Source organism: Rattus rattus, chromosome 4 (genome assembly GCF_011064425.1).
Source record: "Rattus rattus isolate New Zealand chromosome 4, Rrattus_CSIRO_v1, whole genome shotgun sequence".
In the NCBI taxonomy this organism is placed as follows: domain Eukaryota; kingdom Metazoa; phylum Chordata; class Mammalia; order Rodentia; family Muridae; genus Rattus; species Rattus rattus.
In genome coordinates, this window is record NC_046157.1 from 4,563,205 (window position 1) to 4,581,162 (window position 17,958).

General features: G+C 40.1%; 1 protein-coding gene across 1 annotated transcript in view; it reads right to left on the minus strand.

Moving 5' to 3' along the window:
- Lamp3 (lysosomal associated membrane protein 3) overlaps positions 1 to 17,958 on the minus strand; it is a 32,343-nt gene that overhangs the window by 9,753 nt on the left and 4,632 nt on the right. The window contains exons 2-3 of the mRNA XM_032899217.1: positions 16,868 to 17,562; positions 15,902 to 16,030 (exon numbers count right to left, since the gene is read on the minus strand). Coding sequence (XP_032755108.1) covers positions 15,902 to 16,030; positions 16,868 to 17,562 — 824 coding nt within the window. The remainder of the gene's footprint in view (positions 1 to 15,901; positions 16,031 to 16,867; positions 17,563 to 17,958) is intronic.

Consider the following 17,958-nt stretch of genomic DNA (forward strand, 5'->3'; position numbering starts at 1 on the left):
TTAGTGGCAGAAAAGTTGCAGAAGTGACCAACCACTTCCAACTTCTGGTTGGATTTAAGGCCCTGTCCACAAGATAAAACCTGTACCCAGCATGGTTAGCATGGGTAAGATATATCATGTGGCTAGATATATCATAGACCAGAGTAGATAACCCGCTCCTATCATTCCTCTAAATAGACATTAAACTGACCTCTAATAACTTATTGTAGACCTATAGTTTAATGCATTTTCTCATCAGAGAAGATTCTCTTACAGTAGAATGTTATTACCACAGAGGCCCACAAATGGTCAATATGCAGAGAATAAGACACTACATAAGACATCTGTGTCTCATTCTTCCTTACAAAGCCCATAGATCATTGTGGAAGAGGGAGCAGAAAGACTGTAAGTGCAGAGATAGTGAATGTCTACAAATAAAACAAGTGGTTTTTGAACACATATCATATACAGAGGAGGCAGGCATAAGGTACTACCTCTAGGAAAGGAACTATTGACAATAATTAGTTGCTAAGAGAGGAAGAGTCAGTTTTCCTTAATAATTGACCAGACTATAAGTACTGTCTCTGCACTCAAAGGTATTTGAGAAATATAAATTGGACTTGATGTGTTTTTAATAACAGAAAATAAAACACAAATTTGGGTCAGTAGGGAGGTAGGAGATCTTGGGGAGGTTATGGAAAGGGAATGATTATAGTGAAAACACATTGTATGAAATTCTCAGGAAATCAATTAAGATATTTTTAATTTTGTCTAGAAAAGATTTTCACATATTTTAACTTCTATTTAACAGAATGAGAATACTGAAAAACATGTCAAATGATTGCTATGAGGAGACACCATGATCACAAAAACTCTTATAAGATAAACCACTTTATAAGAGGTTTATTGTTTTAAAGGCTTAGTTGATTATCATCATGAGAAGGAGAATAGTGGCACACAGGTGGGCATGGTACTAGAAAAGTAACTGAAATTTCTACAACCTGATACCCAAGCAGCAAAGAAAGAGTATGTGGAATGGGTCTTTTAAACTTCAAAGCCCCTCCCCAGTGACTGACTTCCTCCATCATGGCCATACCTACTTTAACAAAGCTGCACCTACTCCAACAAGGCTACACCAACTCCAATAAGGCCACACCTATGTGAACTTATTGAGGCCACTTATTCAAACCACCACAGAAAAGGACAGAATTTATAAGAATTAAAAATGTGGCCATGATTGTACTTCTGCCATTCTGTGTTGTATACCATATAAAGTAGTATTCTCGGCACTGATGATTTTTAAATCAAAGTATTGACCAGCTAAAAAACATTGAAGATGATCTGTTTCCATCAGTATCTTATATTAAAACAAACGTTTGGTTCTTTATACAAATGTTAAACAGAATATGTATCTCATGAGTGTAAAAATTTGTTTCCATCTTGAATAGCAGTAAAATTCCATAACTCCTGGCTCAAGTTTGGAGTCCCAAGACCTCAGAACAAGTCCCACACATAATGAGAGTTTTATATCTCATTGCAGAAAAACCTGTGGACCTAGGAAGAGACTTGAATTTGACTCAGAAGAAAGCCACAAGGGGAGTTTCACAACATGATGTTCTGGAAACTGTAGACCTAAGAAGGAACCCCAGGATATGCTTGAATGAGACGTGGAGAGTCTCACGATTCCCAGCACAAGTTGCAGACATGACCCAGGACAATACCTGATTCTCAAAAGACTACAGATAAAGCCTTTGGCTGTAAATACCAATTCAACAGAGGATATCTCAACCTTATTATGACTTCATCCTCTCCTGAAAATTGTAAATATCTACACTGAAAGAAGAAAAGCGATTTTTTTGTAAGTTAAATGAAAAGTAAAAGAAAAACTCAACTAACAAACTACTTCCAGATGTGCAAGCCTCGACCCAGAAACAAAACGCTAACATAACATGTCTTCCTCCATAATTAATCTCATAATGATGGCTCCTGATGAGAATAGCTTATAAAACCATCTAGAAAAGAACAATTATAACTATAGTCAAACAACTCAAAGAAGACACAAATGAACAAGAGACAAAAATAGAGTTGTGAGGATGGAATACCTAGACCTGGTGGGAAACATGGGTGCTTATTCTGAAGACGTGAAAACTCTCCTGATTCACAGGTGCCACCTGAAAACTTCACTAAATTGCAGGTACCACGAAAGGCACCCTGGGAGAGTCACAGCGGCAGGAACCACCCAGGTCAGAGTAGCTGGAGGACAAGGAAACCTACTGCAGTGGACCAGAGATGTGTTCTCTGAGGCTGCTCAGAAGGACACAGTTTTCAATTTTCCAGTGTTGATTGCTTTCCACTGTAGAATTGCCTTCACCCATGACAGGTTGGTATACCTGTTCCCTCACCCCACTGCCCTGCCTGTCTCCCAGGAGATCTGCTCTAAACACGGGTATGAGTGAGACACCCACCTCAATACCCACATCAGCTGGGACATCCCCAGGGACCTGCAAACATAGAATCTCCCCAACCCAGCCAGACTCCCACCACCCTCCAGGATACCTGCACCTGCACTACCAACTCCAAAGTTTGGTCTGTGTCCCAGGAGGCCTGCTCTAACCAGAGACACAGCACTGCAGGCCTCCAAGAAGGCCAGCTACGCCTGCCTTAAGGGAAGCGTGCTCCAATCCGGGAGACCAAGGCTAGTTAACACCAGGAACAACCAGGTGGTTAAAGGCAAGCACAAGAACATAATGAGGGAAGGCCAGTGCAATTTGTCACCCTCAGAACCAAGCTCTCCTACTACAGCATGTCCTGGATATCCTAACACAACCTGAAAAGCAATTTTCTGACCATGAATCCCATTTCATTAAGATGATTGAGGCTCTTAAAGAGGATAAAAATGATGTACAGGAAAACACAGGCAAACAGGTAGAAGCCATGAAAAAAAAAGGAAACAAATAAATCCCTTAAATAACTACAGGAAAATACAATCAAACCGGTGAAGGAATTGAACAAAATGGTTCAAAACCTAAAAATGGAAATAGAAGCAATAAAGAAATCACAAATGGAGCCATCTCTGAAAATGGAAAACATAGGAAACAGAACAGAAACCACAGATGCGAGAATCACCAACAGAATACAAGAGATGGAAGAGAAAAAATTTCAGGTGTAGAAGATAATGATACATCATCAGTCAAAGAAAATGCAAAGTGTAAAAGATTCCTAATCCAAAACATCCAGGAAATTTGGGACACAATGAAAAGACCAAACCTAAAAATAATAGGAAAGAAAGAGAGGGAAGATTACCAGTTCAAAGGATCAGAAAACATATTCAACAAAATCATAGAAGAAAATTCCCCTAACCTAAAGAAAGAGATGGCCATTAATGTACAAGAACCCTACAGAACACCAATAGATTGGACCAAAAGAAAAAGTCCTTCCAATACATAATAATCAAAACTACAGAACAAAGAAAGAGTATTAAAAGCTGCAAGGGGGAAAGACCATGGACCATATAAAGGTAGGCCTATCAGAATTACACCTCAATTCTCAACAGAGACTCTAAAAGCCAGAAAATCCTGGACAGGTGTTATGGGTTGCACTGGTGCTGTTTGAATTCTGATGCTAATACTTCTTCCTCAAGAGCGGCTGCCCCACGAGGAGTGAGTCACATACTCAGGTGATTTCATGTGAACCTTCTCCCCATATTAACTAGTCAAATAAAGGCTAGAACCTGTGACTGGGAAATGGAAGGGAAAGGTAGGATTGAAGGTTTTGAAGAGTGGAGGAAGAAGAATGGAGGAAGAAAGGGTGGAAGGAAGATGGAGCAGAACCACTGGCCTGAAGAAGTCACAAGTAACAACTGTAGTGTAGTAGTATATCTGCCCAATGTAGGTGTATTGCTTATAAATATTGTAACTGAGTTGTGTGATTTTTGCAAAGGCTTAGTGGGGTTGGAGATTTACTGCAACAGACAGGAGTCTTGCATACCCTAAGAGACAACAGATGCTAGCCAAGACTAATATGCCCAGCAAAACTCACACCATAGATGGAGAATGGAGGGTATTCCATGAAAAAACCAATTTAAACAATAGTTTTTACTAATCCAGCTCTTAATAAGATACTAGAAGGGAAATTCCAACACAAGGAAGTAACTACACACAAGAAAACACAAGAAATTAATCATGTCACAACAAACCCAGAAGAATAAATCATACCCCATAGGACCACCTCCAACAACAACAACAAAAGTAAAACAGAAGCTATGAAATCATTGGTCATTAATATTTATCAACATCAATAAACTCAATTTCCAATAAAAACACACAGGCTAACAGACAAGATACGTCAACAGGATCCATCATCCTGCTGCATATAATAAGTACATCTCAGTAACAAAGATAGACACAACCTCAGAGTTAGGAGCTAGGAAAAAAGTTTTGCAAGCAAATGGTCTCTCGAATTCTCTTTTTTTCTTTTTTTTTTTTTTTTTCCGGGGCTGGGGTCCGAACCCAGGACCTTGCGCTTCCTAGGTAAGCGCTCTACCACTGAGCCAAATCCCCAACCCTAATTCTCTAAGATCATCGAGAACTAAAGCTGTACTTCAACAAAAAACAACAGAAAGCCCACATTCTCATGGAACCTGAACAACTCTCTGCTGAATGATAATTTGGTCAGGGAAGAAATACAGAAAGAAGTTAAAGTCTTTCCAGGAGGCACAGCATGCCATAACTTGCACGACACAATGAAAGCAGTGCTAAGAAGAAAATTCATAGCACAAAGTACTTTCATAAAGAAATTGAAGAGATCCTACACTAACAACTTAACAGCACACCTGAAAACTCTAGAACAAAAAGAAGCAAACACACCAAGGAGATGAAGGTGACAAACAGTAAAACTCTGGGTTGAAATCAACCAATTAGAAACCAAGAAAACAATACAAAGAATCAACAAAACCAGGAGATGGTTTAGAGAGTATCAACAAGGTAAAATACCCTTAGCCAAACTAACTAAAAGGCTCAGATACAGTATCCAAATTAACAAATAAGAAATGAAAAGGGAGACAGACATAACAACAAAAACTCAGGAAATCAAAAAAATCATCAATTCATACTACAAAATCCTATACATGACAAAACTAGAAAATCTAGATGAACTGGATAATTTTCTATACAGATACCATATACCAAAGTCAAATCGAGATGAAATAAATTATCTAAAGAGTCCCATAAACCCTAAGGAGATAGAAGCAGTCATTAAAAACCTCCTAATCACTCTGCTGCTGCTAGCACCTGCCTGGAGCCCTCAGGACACACAAAACCAAGAGCAGTTTGGGACAGGACCCTTCCAGTTTTTGCCTGTGCCCAAAGCTGATCCAGTCCCACACATCTCTGTACCCGAATCCCAAGGGGGAGAGAGCTGGACTCTCAAAAGTGCCGACAATCCTTAGAGCTCAGGGGAGACCACTACTTCTGCTCACATTCCTGGCCCAAGAGGAACGCACCTACTCCCCTCTGGGCACAGGAACCTAGGAGCAGTCAGGAGCAGGACACTTCTGTTTTTTGCCAGTGCCCAGAGGTGAAAGCCAGTTGCCAGGAGCACTGACACAACACAGACAGAGAAGAAGTAAGACCAACTCTTCTGCTCCAAGCAACCTGCCTGGAACCCTCAGGACATGCAAACCCAGGAGCACTCTGAGACAAGAACATTCTGTTTTCTGCCTGCGCCCAGAATTGACCAGGGCCCACGGCAATTTGTATTCATATCTGGCTGAAAGAAAACAGGTCTACAGGAGTGCTGACACACAGTAGCTTATAGGGGTATCAAGTCACTGTCAGAGACAGCAAGACAAGCTAACAGCAGAGACAACCTGATAGCAAGAGACAAGAACAGGAATCTAGCAACAGAAACCAAGAGTACTTGGCATCATCAGAGACCAGTTCTCCCACCAAAGCAAATACTGGATATGCAAACACACCGAAAAAGCATGATTTGGATTTAAAATCATATCTCATGATGATGATAGAGGACTTTGAGAAGGACATAAATAATTCCTTTAAGGAAATACAGGAGGGAAGTCCCACACCCGCGGATCCCGGCCCGCAGCAGCTCTCTGCTCCCAGACCCCGTGGGAGAGAGACCTCACCGCCTGGTCAGGTGGGCACTCCTGAGGCTGCAGAGCGGAAGAGACCACCAACACTGCCCACCCCTGCCCACATCCCTGGCCCAAGAGGAAACTGTATAAGGCCTCTGGGCTCCTGTTGGGGAGGGCCCAGGAGCGGCAGGACCCCTACCTGAGACACCGCCGGAACCTGAAGGAAACAGACCGGATAAACAGTTCTCTGCACCCAAATCCCGTGGGAGGGAGAGCTAAACCTTCAGAGAGGCAGACACGCCTGCGAAACCAGAAGAGACTGCTCTCTGCACACATTACTGATTCCAGAGGAAAACACCAAACTCCATCTGGAACCCTGGTGCACGGAGGCTCCCGGAAGGGGCGGCGCAGATCTTCCTGGTTGCTGCCACAGCGGAGAGCCCGTGGGCAGCACCCCACCAGCGAACTTGAGCCTCGGGACCACAGGTAAGACCAACTTTTCTGCTGCAAGTGACCTGCCTGGTGAACTCAAGGCACAGGTCCACAGGAACAGCTGAAGACCTGTAGAAAGGAAAAACTACACGCCCGAAAGCAGAACACTCTGTCCCCATAACTGACTGAAAGAGAGGGAAACAGGTCTACAGCACTCCTGACACACAGGCCTATAGGACAGTTTAGCCACTGTCAGAAATAGCAGAACAAAGTAACACTAGAGATAATCTGATGGCGAGAGGCAAGCGCAGGAACCCAAGCAACAGAAACCAAGACTACATGGCACCATCGGAGCCCAATTCTCCCATCAAAACAAACATGGAATATCCAAACACACCAGAAAAGCAAGATCTAGATTCAAAATCATATTTGACCATGATGCTGGAGGACTTCAAGAAAGATGTGAAGAACTCCCTTAGAGAACAAGTAGAAGCCTACAGAGAGGAATCGCAAAAATGCCTGAAAGAATTCCAGGAAAACATAAATAAACAAGTAGAAGCCCATAGAGAGGAGACACAAAAATCCTTGAAAGAATTCCAGGAAAACACAATCAAACAGTTGAAGGAATTAAAATGGAAATAGAAGCAATCAAGAAAGAACACATGGAAACAACCCTGGATATAGAAAACCAAAAAGAAGAGACAAGGAGCTGTAGATACAAGCTTCACCAACAGAATACAAAGAGATGGAAGAGAGAATCTCAGGAGCAGAAGATTCCATAGAAATCATTGACTCAACTGTCAAAGATAATGTAAAAAGCGGAAAAAAGCTACTGGTCCAAAACATACAGGAAATCCAGGACTCAATGAGAAGATCAAACCTAAGGATAATAGGTATAGAAGAGAGTGAAGACTCCCAGCTCAAAAGAACCAGTAAATATCTTCAACAAAATCATAGAAGAAAACTTCCCTAACCTAAAAAAAAAAGAGAGATACCCATAGGCATACAAGAAGCCTACAGAACTCCAAATAGATTGGACCAGAAAAGAAACACCTCCGTCACATAATAGTCAAAACACCAAACGCACAAAATAAAGAAAGAATATTAAAAGCAGTAAGGAAAAAAGGTCAAGTAACATATAAAGGCAGACCTATCAGAATCACACCAGACTTCTCGCCAGAAACTATGAAGGCCAGAAGATCCTGGACTGATGTCATTCAGACCCTAAGAGAACACAAATGCCAGCCCAGGCTACTGTATCCTGCAAAACTCTCAATTAACATAGATGGAGAAACCAAGATATTCCATGACAAAACCAAATTTACACAATATCTTTCTACAAATCCAGCACTACAAAGGATAATAAATCGTAAAGCCCAACATAAGGAGGCAAGCTATACCCAAGAAGAGGCAAGAAACTACTCATCTTGGCAACAAAACAAAGAGAAGAAAAGCACACAAACAACACATCCAAATATGAATATAACAGGAAGCAATAATCACTATTCCTTAATATCTCTCAACATCAATGGCCTCAACTCCCCAATAAAAAGACATAGATTAACAAACTGGATACGCAACGAGGACCCTGCATTCTGCTGCCTACAGGAAACACACCTCAGAGACAAAGACAGACACTACCTCAGAGTCAAAGGCTGGAAAACAACTTTCCAAGCAAATGGTCGGAAGAAGCAAGCTGGAGTAGCCATTCTAATATCAAATAAAGTCAATTTTCAACTAAAAGTCATCAAAAAGATAAGGAAGGACACTTTATATTCATCAAAGGAAAAATCCACCAAGATGAACTCTCAATCCTAAATATCTATGCCCCAAATACAAGGGCACCTACATACATAAAAGAAACCTTACTAAAGTTCAAAAAACACATTGCACCTCACACAATAATAGTAGGAGATTTCAACACCCCACTCTCATCAATGGACAGATCATGGAAACAGAAATTAAACAGAGACATAGACAGACTAAGAGAAGTCATGAGCCAAATGGACTTAACGGATATTTATAGAACGTTCTACCCTAATGCAAAAGGATATACCTTCTTCTCAGCTCCTCATGGTACTTTCTCCAAAATTGACCATATAATTAGTCAAAAAACGGGCCTCAACAGGTACAGAAAGATAGAAATAATCCCATGCGTGCTATCGGACCACAACAGCCTAAAGATGGTCTTCAATAACAATAAGGGAAGAATGCCCACATATACGTGGAAATTGAACAATGCTCTACTCAATGATAACCTGGTCAAGGAAGAAATAAAGAAAGAAATTAAAAACTTTTTAGAATTTAATGAAAATGAAGGTACAACATACCCAAACTTATGGGACACAATGAAAGCTGTGCTAAGAGGAAAACTCATAGAGCTGAGTGCCTGCAGAAAGAAACAGGAAAGAGCATATGTCAGCAGCTTGACAGCACACCTAAAAGCTCTAGAACAAAAAGAAGCAAATACACCCAGGAGGAGTAGAAGGCAGGAAATAATCAAACTCAGAGCTGAAATCAACCAAGTAGAAACAAAAAGAACCATAGAAAGAATCAACAGAACCAAAAGTTGGTTCTTTGAGAAAATCAACAAGATAGATAAACCCTTAGCCAGATTAACGAGAGGACACAGAGAATGTCCAAATTAACAAAATCAGAAATGAAAAGGGAGACATAACTACAGATTCAGAGGAAATTCAAAAAAAAATCATCAGATCTTACTATAAAAGCCTATATTCAACAAAACTTGAAAATCTGCAGGAAATGGACAATTTCCTAGACAGATACCAGGTACCGAAGTTAAATCAGAACAGATAAACCAGTTAAACAACCCCATAACTCCTAAGGAAATAGAAGCAGTCATTAAAGGTCTCCCAACCAAAAAAGAGCCCAGGTCCAGACGGGTTTAGTGCAGAATTCTATCAGACCTTCATAGAAGACCTCATACCAATATTATCCAAACTATTCCACAAAATTGAAACAGATGGAGCACTCACCGAACTCCTTCTATGAAGCCACAATTACTCTTATACCTAAACCACACAAAGACCCAACAAAGAAAGAGAACTTCAGACCAATTTCCCTTATGAACATCGACTAAAAATACTCAACAAAATTCTGGCAAACCGAATCCAAGAGCACATCAAAACAATCATCCACCATGATCAAGTAGGCTTCATCCCAGGCATGCAGGGATGGTTTAATATATGGAAAACCATCAACGTGATCCATTATATAAACAAACTGAAAGAACAAAACCACATGATCATTTCATTAGATGCTGAGAAAGCATTTGACAAAATTCAACACCCCTTCATGATAAAAGTCCTGGAAAGAATAGGAATTCAAGGCCCATACCTAAACATAGTAAAAGCCATATACAGCAAACCAGTGGCTAACATTAAACTAAATGGAGAGAAACTTGAAGCAATCCCACTAAAATCAGGGACTAGACAAGGCTGCCCCTCTCTCCTACTTATTCAATATAGTTCTTGAAGTTCTAGCCAGAGCAATCAGACAACAAAAAGGAGGTCAAGGGGATACAGATCGAAAAAGAAGAAGTCAAAATATCACTTTTTGCAGATGATATGATAGTATATTTAAGTGATCCCAAAAGTTCCACCAGAGAACTACTAAAGCTGATAAACAACTTCAGCAAAGTGGCTGGGTATAAAATTAACTCAAATAAATCAGTAGCCTTCCTCTACACAAAAGAGAAACAGGCCGAGAAAGAAATTAGGGAAACGACACCCTTCATAATAGACCCAAATAATATAAAGTATCTCGGTGTGAGGTACTTTAACCAAGCAAGTAAAAGATTTGTACAACAAGAACTTCAAGACTCTGAAGAAAGAAATTGAAGAAGACCTCAGAAGATGGAAAGATCTCCCATGCTCATGGATTGGCAGGATTAATATAGTAAAAATGGCCATTTTACCAAAAGCGATCTACAGATTCAATGCAATCCCCATCAAAATACCAATCCAATTCTTCAAAGAGTTAGACAGAACAATTTGCAAATTCATCTGGAATAACAAAAAACCCAGGATAGCTAAAACTATCCTCAACAATAAAAGGACTTCAGGGGGAATCACTATCCCTGAACTCAAGCAGTATTACAGAGCAATAGTGATAAAAACTGCATGGTATTGGTACAGAGACAGACAGATAGACCAATGGAATAGAATTGAAGACCCAGAAATGAACCCACACACCTATGGTCACTTGATTTTTGACAAAGGAGCCAAAACCATCCAATGGAAAAAAGATAGCATGTTCAGCAAATGGTGCTGGTTCAACTGGAGGTCAACATGTAGAAGAATGCAGATTGATCCATGCTTATCACCCTGTACAAAGCTTAAGTCCAAGTGGATCAAGGACCTCCACATCAAACCAGATACACTCAAACTAATAGAAGAAAAACTAGGGAAGCATCTGGAACACATGGGCACTGGAAAAAATTTCCTGAACAAAACGTCAATGGCTTACGCTCTAAGATCAAGAATCGACAAATGGGATCTCATAAAACTACAAAGCTTCTGTAAGGCAAAGGACACTGTGGTTAGGACAAAATGGCAACCAACAGATTGGGAAAAGATCTTTACCAATCCTACAACAGATAGAGGCCTTATATCCAAAATATACAAAGAACTCAAAAAGTTAGACCGCAGGGAGACAAATAACCCTATTAAAAAATGGGGTTCAGAGCTAAACAAAGAATTCACAGCTGAGGAATGCCGAATGGCTGAGAAACACCTAAAGAAATGTTCAACATCTTTAGTCATCAGGGAAATGCAAATCAAAACAACCCTGAGATTTCACCTCACACCAGTGAGAATGGCTAAGATCAAAAACTCAGGTGACAGCAAATGCTGGCGAGGATGCGGAGAAAGAGGAACACTCCTCCATTGTTGGTGGGGTTGCAGACTGGTACAACCATTCTGGAAATCAGTCTGGAGGTTCCTCAGAAAAATTGGACATTGAACTGCCTGAGGATCCAGCTATACCTCTCTTGGGCATGTACCCAAAAGATGTTCCAACATATAACAAAGACACATGCTCCACTATGTTCATAGCAGCCTTATTTATAATAGCCAGAAACTGGAAAGAATCCAGATGCCCTTCTACAGAGGAATGGATACAGAATGTGTGGTACATCTACACAATGGAGTACTACAGAGCTATAAAAAACAATGACTTCATGAAATTCATAGGCAAATAGATTGAACTAGAAAATATCATCGTGAGTGAGGTAACTCAATCACAGTAAAACACACATGGTATGCAGTCACTAATAAGTGAATATTATCCCAAAAGCTTGAATTACCCAAGATACTATCCACAGACCACATGAAGCTCAAGAAGAAGGACGACCAAAGTGCAGATGCTTCACTCCATAAAAGGGTAAACAAAAATATTCATAGGAGGAGATATGGAGACAAAGTTTGGAGCAGAGATTCAAGGAATGGCCATTCAGAGCCTGCACCACCTGGGGATCCAGCCACCAAACCTAGACAGTATTGATGAATCCAAGAAGTGCATGCTGACAGGAGCCTGATACAGCTGTCTCCTGAGAGACACAGCCAGAGCATGACAAATACAGAGGCGGATACTAGCAGCAAACCATTGAACTGAGAATGGGATTCCCATTGGAGGAGTTAGGGAAAGAATTGAAGGAGCTGAAAGGACTTGCAACCCCATAAGAATAACAGTAACAACCTATCAGAGCTCCCAGGGACTAAACCACTACCCAAAGAGTACACATGGACAGACCCATGGCTCCAACTGCATATGTAGCAGAGGATGACCTTGTTGGGCACCAATGGAAAGAGAAGCCCTTGGTCCTGCCAAGGCTGGGCCCCCCAGTGTAGGAGAATGTCAGGATGGGGAGGTGAGAAGGGATGGGTGGTTGGGGATGGGGAACACCCTCATAGAGAAAGGGGGAGGGGGATGGGATAGGGGGCTTATGGACGGGAAACGGCGAAAGGGAATAACATTTGAAGTGTAAATGAAAAAATATCCAATTAAAAAAAAAAAAAGAAAAACCTCCTAACGAAAAAAATCTCAGGTCCAGATAGTTTTCATGCAGAATTCCAACAGGCATTCAAAGAAGAGCTACTAGCAATATTCCTCAAACTATCCCACAAAATAGAAACAGAAGGAACCATAACTAATTTGTTCTATAAAGCCACAGTCACCCTGATACCTAAACCACCAAAAAATAAAATAAAATAAAAAACCAACAATAAAAGAGAATTTCAAAGCAATTTCACTTGTGAACATTGATGCAAAAATACTCAATAAAACTCTCGCAAACAGAATCTAAGAACACATCGAAAACAACATTCTCCATGATCAAGTAGCGTTCATCCCAGGAATGCAGGTATGGTGCAATAGATGAAAATCCAACATATTAAAGAAAAACTCAAAGAAAAAAAAACAGAATTGTTCCATTAGATATTGAAAAAGCCTTCAATAAAATCTAACACCCTTTCATGTTATTGGTTTTAGAGAAATCAGGAATTCAAGGCACATACCTAAACATAATTAAAGCAATATACGGTAAACTGGAGAGAAACTTGAAGCAGTCCTACCAAAACCAGGGATAAGACTGCCTACTTTCTCCCTAATCTATTCAATATAGTATTTGAAGTTCTAGCTAGAGCAATACAAATTGGAAAGGAAGATGTCAAGGTATCACTATTTGCAGATGATATGATAATATACAAAAGAGACCCAAAAAATTCTACAAGAGAACTCACAGCTGACAACTTCAGCAGAGTGACTGGATATAAAATTTACTCAAATAAATCAGTAGTCTTCCTTTACACAAATGATAAACTGGCAGACAAGAAATTAGGGAAACCACACCCTTCACAGTAGCAACAAATAATATAAACTATCTTGGTGTAACTGTAACCAAGCAAGAGAAAAAGTGTATGGCAAGAACTTCAAGTGTTTGAAGAAGGAAAGTGAAGAAGACCTCAGAATATGGAAAGACATATCATGCTCTTGGATCCATGTGATTAACATAGTGAAAATCACCATCTTACCAAAAGCAATCTACAGATTCAATGCAAACCCCATCAAAATTCTAACATTATTTTTTAGTCATTGAAAGAGCAATTCTCATCTTCATATGGAGAAAAAAACAAGGATAGACAAAACAGTTCTAAACAATAAAAAAATTCCTGGAGGAATAACCATCCCTGACCTCAAGCTGTACTACAGAGCAATAGAGATAAAAACTGCATGGTATTGATATAAAAATAGACAGTTTGATCAATGGACTAGAATCAAAGACCCAGAAATAAACCCACACCCTTTTGGACTTTTTATTTTTGACAAAGAGGCCATAAAAAAAAACAGTGGAAAAAAAGAAAACATTTTTAACAAATGGTGCAGGTATAACTGGCAATTTGCTTGTAGAAGAATCCAAATTGATCCATATTTATCATCCTGCACAAAGCTCAAGTCCATGTGGATCAAGGACCCTAACATAAAACCAAATACACTGAACTTACTAGAAGAGCAAGTGAGAAACAGCCTTGACTGCACTGGCACACCAGACAATTTCCACAACAGAATACAAATGGCTCAGGCTCTAAGACCAAAAATTGATAAATGGACCTTGTAAAACTGAAAGGCTTCTGTAAGGCTAAAGACACAGTCAATGGGACAAAACAGCAGCCTACAGATTGGGAAAAGATCTTCACAAACCCTACAGCCAATAGAAGGCTAATATCCAAAATATATAAAGAACTCAAAACATTAGATTCCATAAAACCGAATGTCCCAATTAAAAAATGGGGTACAATGAGAAACAGAATTCTCATCAGAGAAATATCAAGTGGGTGAGAAGCATTTAAGGAAATATTCAACATCCTTTGACAGCAGGAAAATGCAAATCAAAACCACTCAGATTTTACCTTACACCAATCAGAATGGCTAAGATCAAAAACTTAAGTGACAGCAGATGCTGGCAACGATGTGGAGAAAGAGGAACACTCCTCCATTGCTAGTGGGGTTGCAAACTGGTACAACCACTCTGAAAAGCACTCTGGCAGTTCTTCAGAGAATTGGAAATAGTTCTACCCAAAGGTCCAGTTAGTTATATTGCTTCTAGGCAAAAATCCTCCACCATATCACAGTAATACATGCTCCACTGTGCTTATAGCAGACTTATTCATAATAGACAGAAACTTGAAGCTACCCAAATGTCCCTCAATCAAAGAATGGATACAGAAAATGTGGTTCATTCACGCTATGGAATACTATTCAGCTATTAAAAACAAGGACATCATGAATTTTGCAGGCAAAAGGATGGAATTAGAAAATATTCCGAGGGAGGTAACTCAGACCCTAAAGGGCATGCATCAATACATACTCACTGATATGTAGATATTAGCCAAAAAGTACAGAATACCCATAATACACCATAAGAAGTTAAATAAGAAGAAGGGCCCAAGTGACGATGTTTAAATCTCACGTAGACAAAATAATCATGGGAAGCAGAATGAGGGAGGGTCTGGGTAGGAGAGGGGAGGGCGAATAGATAAGCAGGCAGGATCTGATGTGGGAGAGAGAGGAAAGAGACCCAGAGGGCCAGGAAAATAAAATAAAATATGCAGTTTCTGGAGTGGAGGTTGGGGAAATTCGAGATAGTGGGATAACCGGATTCATCTGTTTGCCATGCCCCGAGTTATCTGTCCACTGTAGTCACTTTGATTATAGTAGGTAGCTATTGAATACTCACCATTTCCTCTGTAATAGGTATGCTTGTATAGAAATGATCCTGTTTCTCATTTTTAAGTAATAACATAGAATTTACAGGTATTAATGAGCATTGCCTGCTTACTGCCACAAAACAAGTTAGTGATAGAATCTAATTTATATCTGACACAGACCCTAACATCCACGCCTTTCTACTCTACTTTGCTGTCTCTGTCTCCTGTCAGAAAAACTTCCAAGTCCATGACTTTTGCCTTCAGAGATTGGAAAGAATCCATTCTGTTATTTTAGGTTGGTTTTACGATAACCCCACTTATCTGATGCCCACTGGGAGTTTCCATAAGTCTTTTCATCTATGCCACTTCCTCCTTGGGTAATCTGCAGAGAACGCTGGTGAGTAAACCTCCCTTGCAAAGCTAACGTTCTCCTAAGAGGCACTGAAGCCCTTCTTGGACTGACCAGAGCAGACTGAAGGAGAAGGCAAACATGATGTCAACACTTCCTTTCGTTCCTCCCAAGCTCCTTATTCTTATCTGAAAAGATCCCAAGAGGCTCTTGGCTACTCCTGCCAGGATCTAGATTGAAATTTAACACTGAAGTGCTGGCACTAGATTGAGGAGAGTCCAAGCCTTGCTACAGGTAATCATTGTGAAGAAATCCATGCCTCACCTTGGTAAATGTGACATTCACGGATCCACCCTGGAAATTCAAGAAGAGGTTGGACTTTTGGGAGCCACATTTCCCAGATGCATGGGTTAGACTGGGGTCAATGTTGAAGTGTCTCTGGGTTGCAGAATCCTAAACCAAATAAGATAGATCCAATCAGTAACAGACAGGGGGAAAAAATCAAGACAGAAATATAGGCTATTAAATGAGTAAATGGATGTTCATTTTAAAAAATGCGCTCTCTCTCTCTCTCTCTCTCTCTCTCTCTCTCTCTCTCTCTCTCTCTCTCTCTCTCTCTCTAGTTGTATGGCATCATCTTATTTCCAAGCATATGCTTAAAGGCTTTCTTAAAATAAATTCCCCCAAAATATGTAGTTTTAATGGGTAACTAATAGGAAGCAAACTTCATGAAATTTAAATGTTGTTCAGTTCAATGTACTGAAAGGTAATTGAGAGAGGAGTTTGTACTCTAATGTACTTTTGTACCAAATAAGGATATCACTTTTATTTGGTTGAAAACTGTGTAAAAATAATAGTTTATTATGACTTCTTTATACTTGCAATACTTTAGATAATCCCTTTCTGTAATCTTGTTAGTTTGTATTTTGTATTAATATTACAATAGGCTAGAACCATGGAGAATGTCAGATTCCAATGTAGCATGTCAGAAAGGAACTGAGGCTAAGAGATCATTACACAGGAACAAGGGCAGGTTGTGACTGTCATTCAGCACTGCTAATATCATCAATGCTGGCTCCAAGTGAGAAGAATACACGTTGAAGGTCTCCTTGCTTTCTCTATTTCAACTTATCTTCTGGAACACATTCCTTATGATAGAGAACACCAGAAAGATGAACCCACAGCTACCTGTCTCACCTAAGGACGCCGTGCAGAGGACTGCTCATTCTTAGCCATACAACTTCAGTCAGACTTTGAAGACAACATTGTTGACACACCACCCCAACTTACCAAACCCTTTTCTTGAACAATCAGTGCTATTCCCATCTCTGCTTTTATACAGAGCCTGCTTCCATTTAGTACTTCGTAAGTTCCAATCTTGGCAGGTGATGACCAAGTTACAAGAGTAGGCCTGGGAACTAGGGGAACAGATGAAGTTGTTGATCTGTCCTTGTGTGTAGGTGTTAGTTCTGAGACATTAGTGGACAGAGTTGGCCTCTGAGTGGTTGTGCTTTTGTGTGATGGTGTGAAAAGTGCTTTGGGAAGGGTAGTCTGACCACCAAGTTGGGTACTTCTCCCAGTTATATGGTTGACAGCGGCTAGGCTAGCTCTGGTTGTAGGAAATGGTGAATGTGTAATTGAGCCAGAGCCAATGGTTTCTTCAGTAGATGAAGCAGTCATGTGTGAGTTATTGGTTCTAACAAAGGTATAGCTAGTTGAGCGGATGGGTAGAAGGCTCTTCATAGTTACTGGGATTGCTGTTTTCATTGTTATGTGGGCTGTGTCTTCAAAAGTGGAAGTTTCGGCGGCCGTTTGAATGTAATCATCCTTGGACCTTGGTGCTAAAGTTGCATGAGGTGTTTGGTTCGTCAGTGGTAGTGGAGGTTTTGCTGTGATCTGTTCTGTTGTTGTTGTTGCAGTATATTGAAGATAGCCTCTGGCTTCTAGAAATTCTTTTTCTCTTATTTGATAGCCATGTAAAATTACTGCAAATTAAGAAAACAGAAGGGTTACAAGCAGTGACCAAAGGCTTAAAATATCCCACCTTCATCGCCACTTTAAGGTGCTCACTAGTAAACTGACATATACAGCTTCATGTCTAGGGCAAACTTTCAAGAGTTTCAACAATAAAGTGAAGATCACCAAAGACTGTAGTACCAAGCCATCACTGTAATGTTTTGGGTTGTACCTGTGTTCTTTATATGTTTATGACCATATAGCAAATATTTGCGTATAAACCTTCATCTTCATAGGTTATGGTACCAATGCACACCAAAGCACTCATATTCAACTGTGAACCAAAAAGAAGGTCCTGAAGTGTTCCAGGGTGAACAGCTGCTATGACAACTTCATAGACCGAGGCAGCATTAGAGTTACAAAGT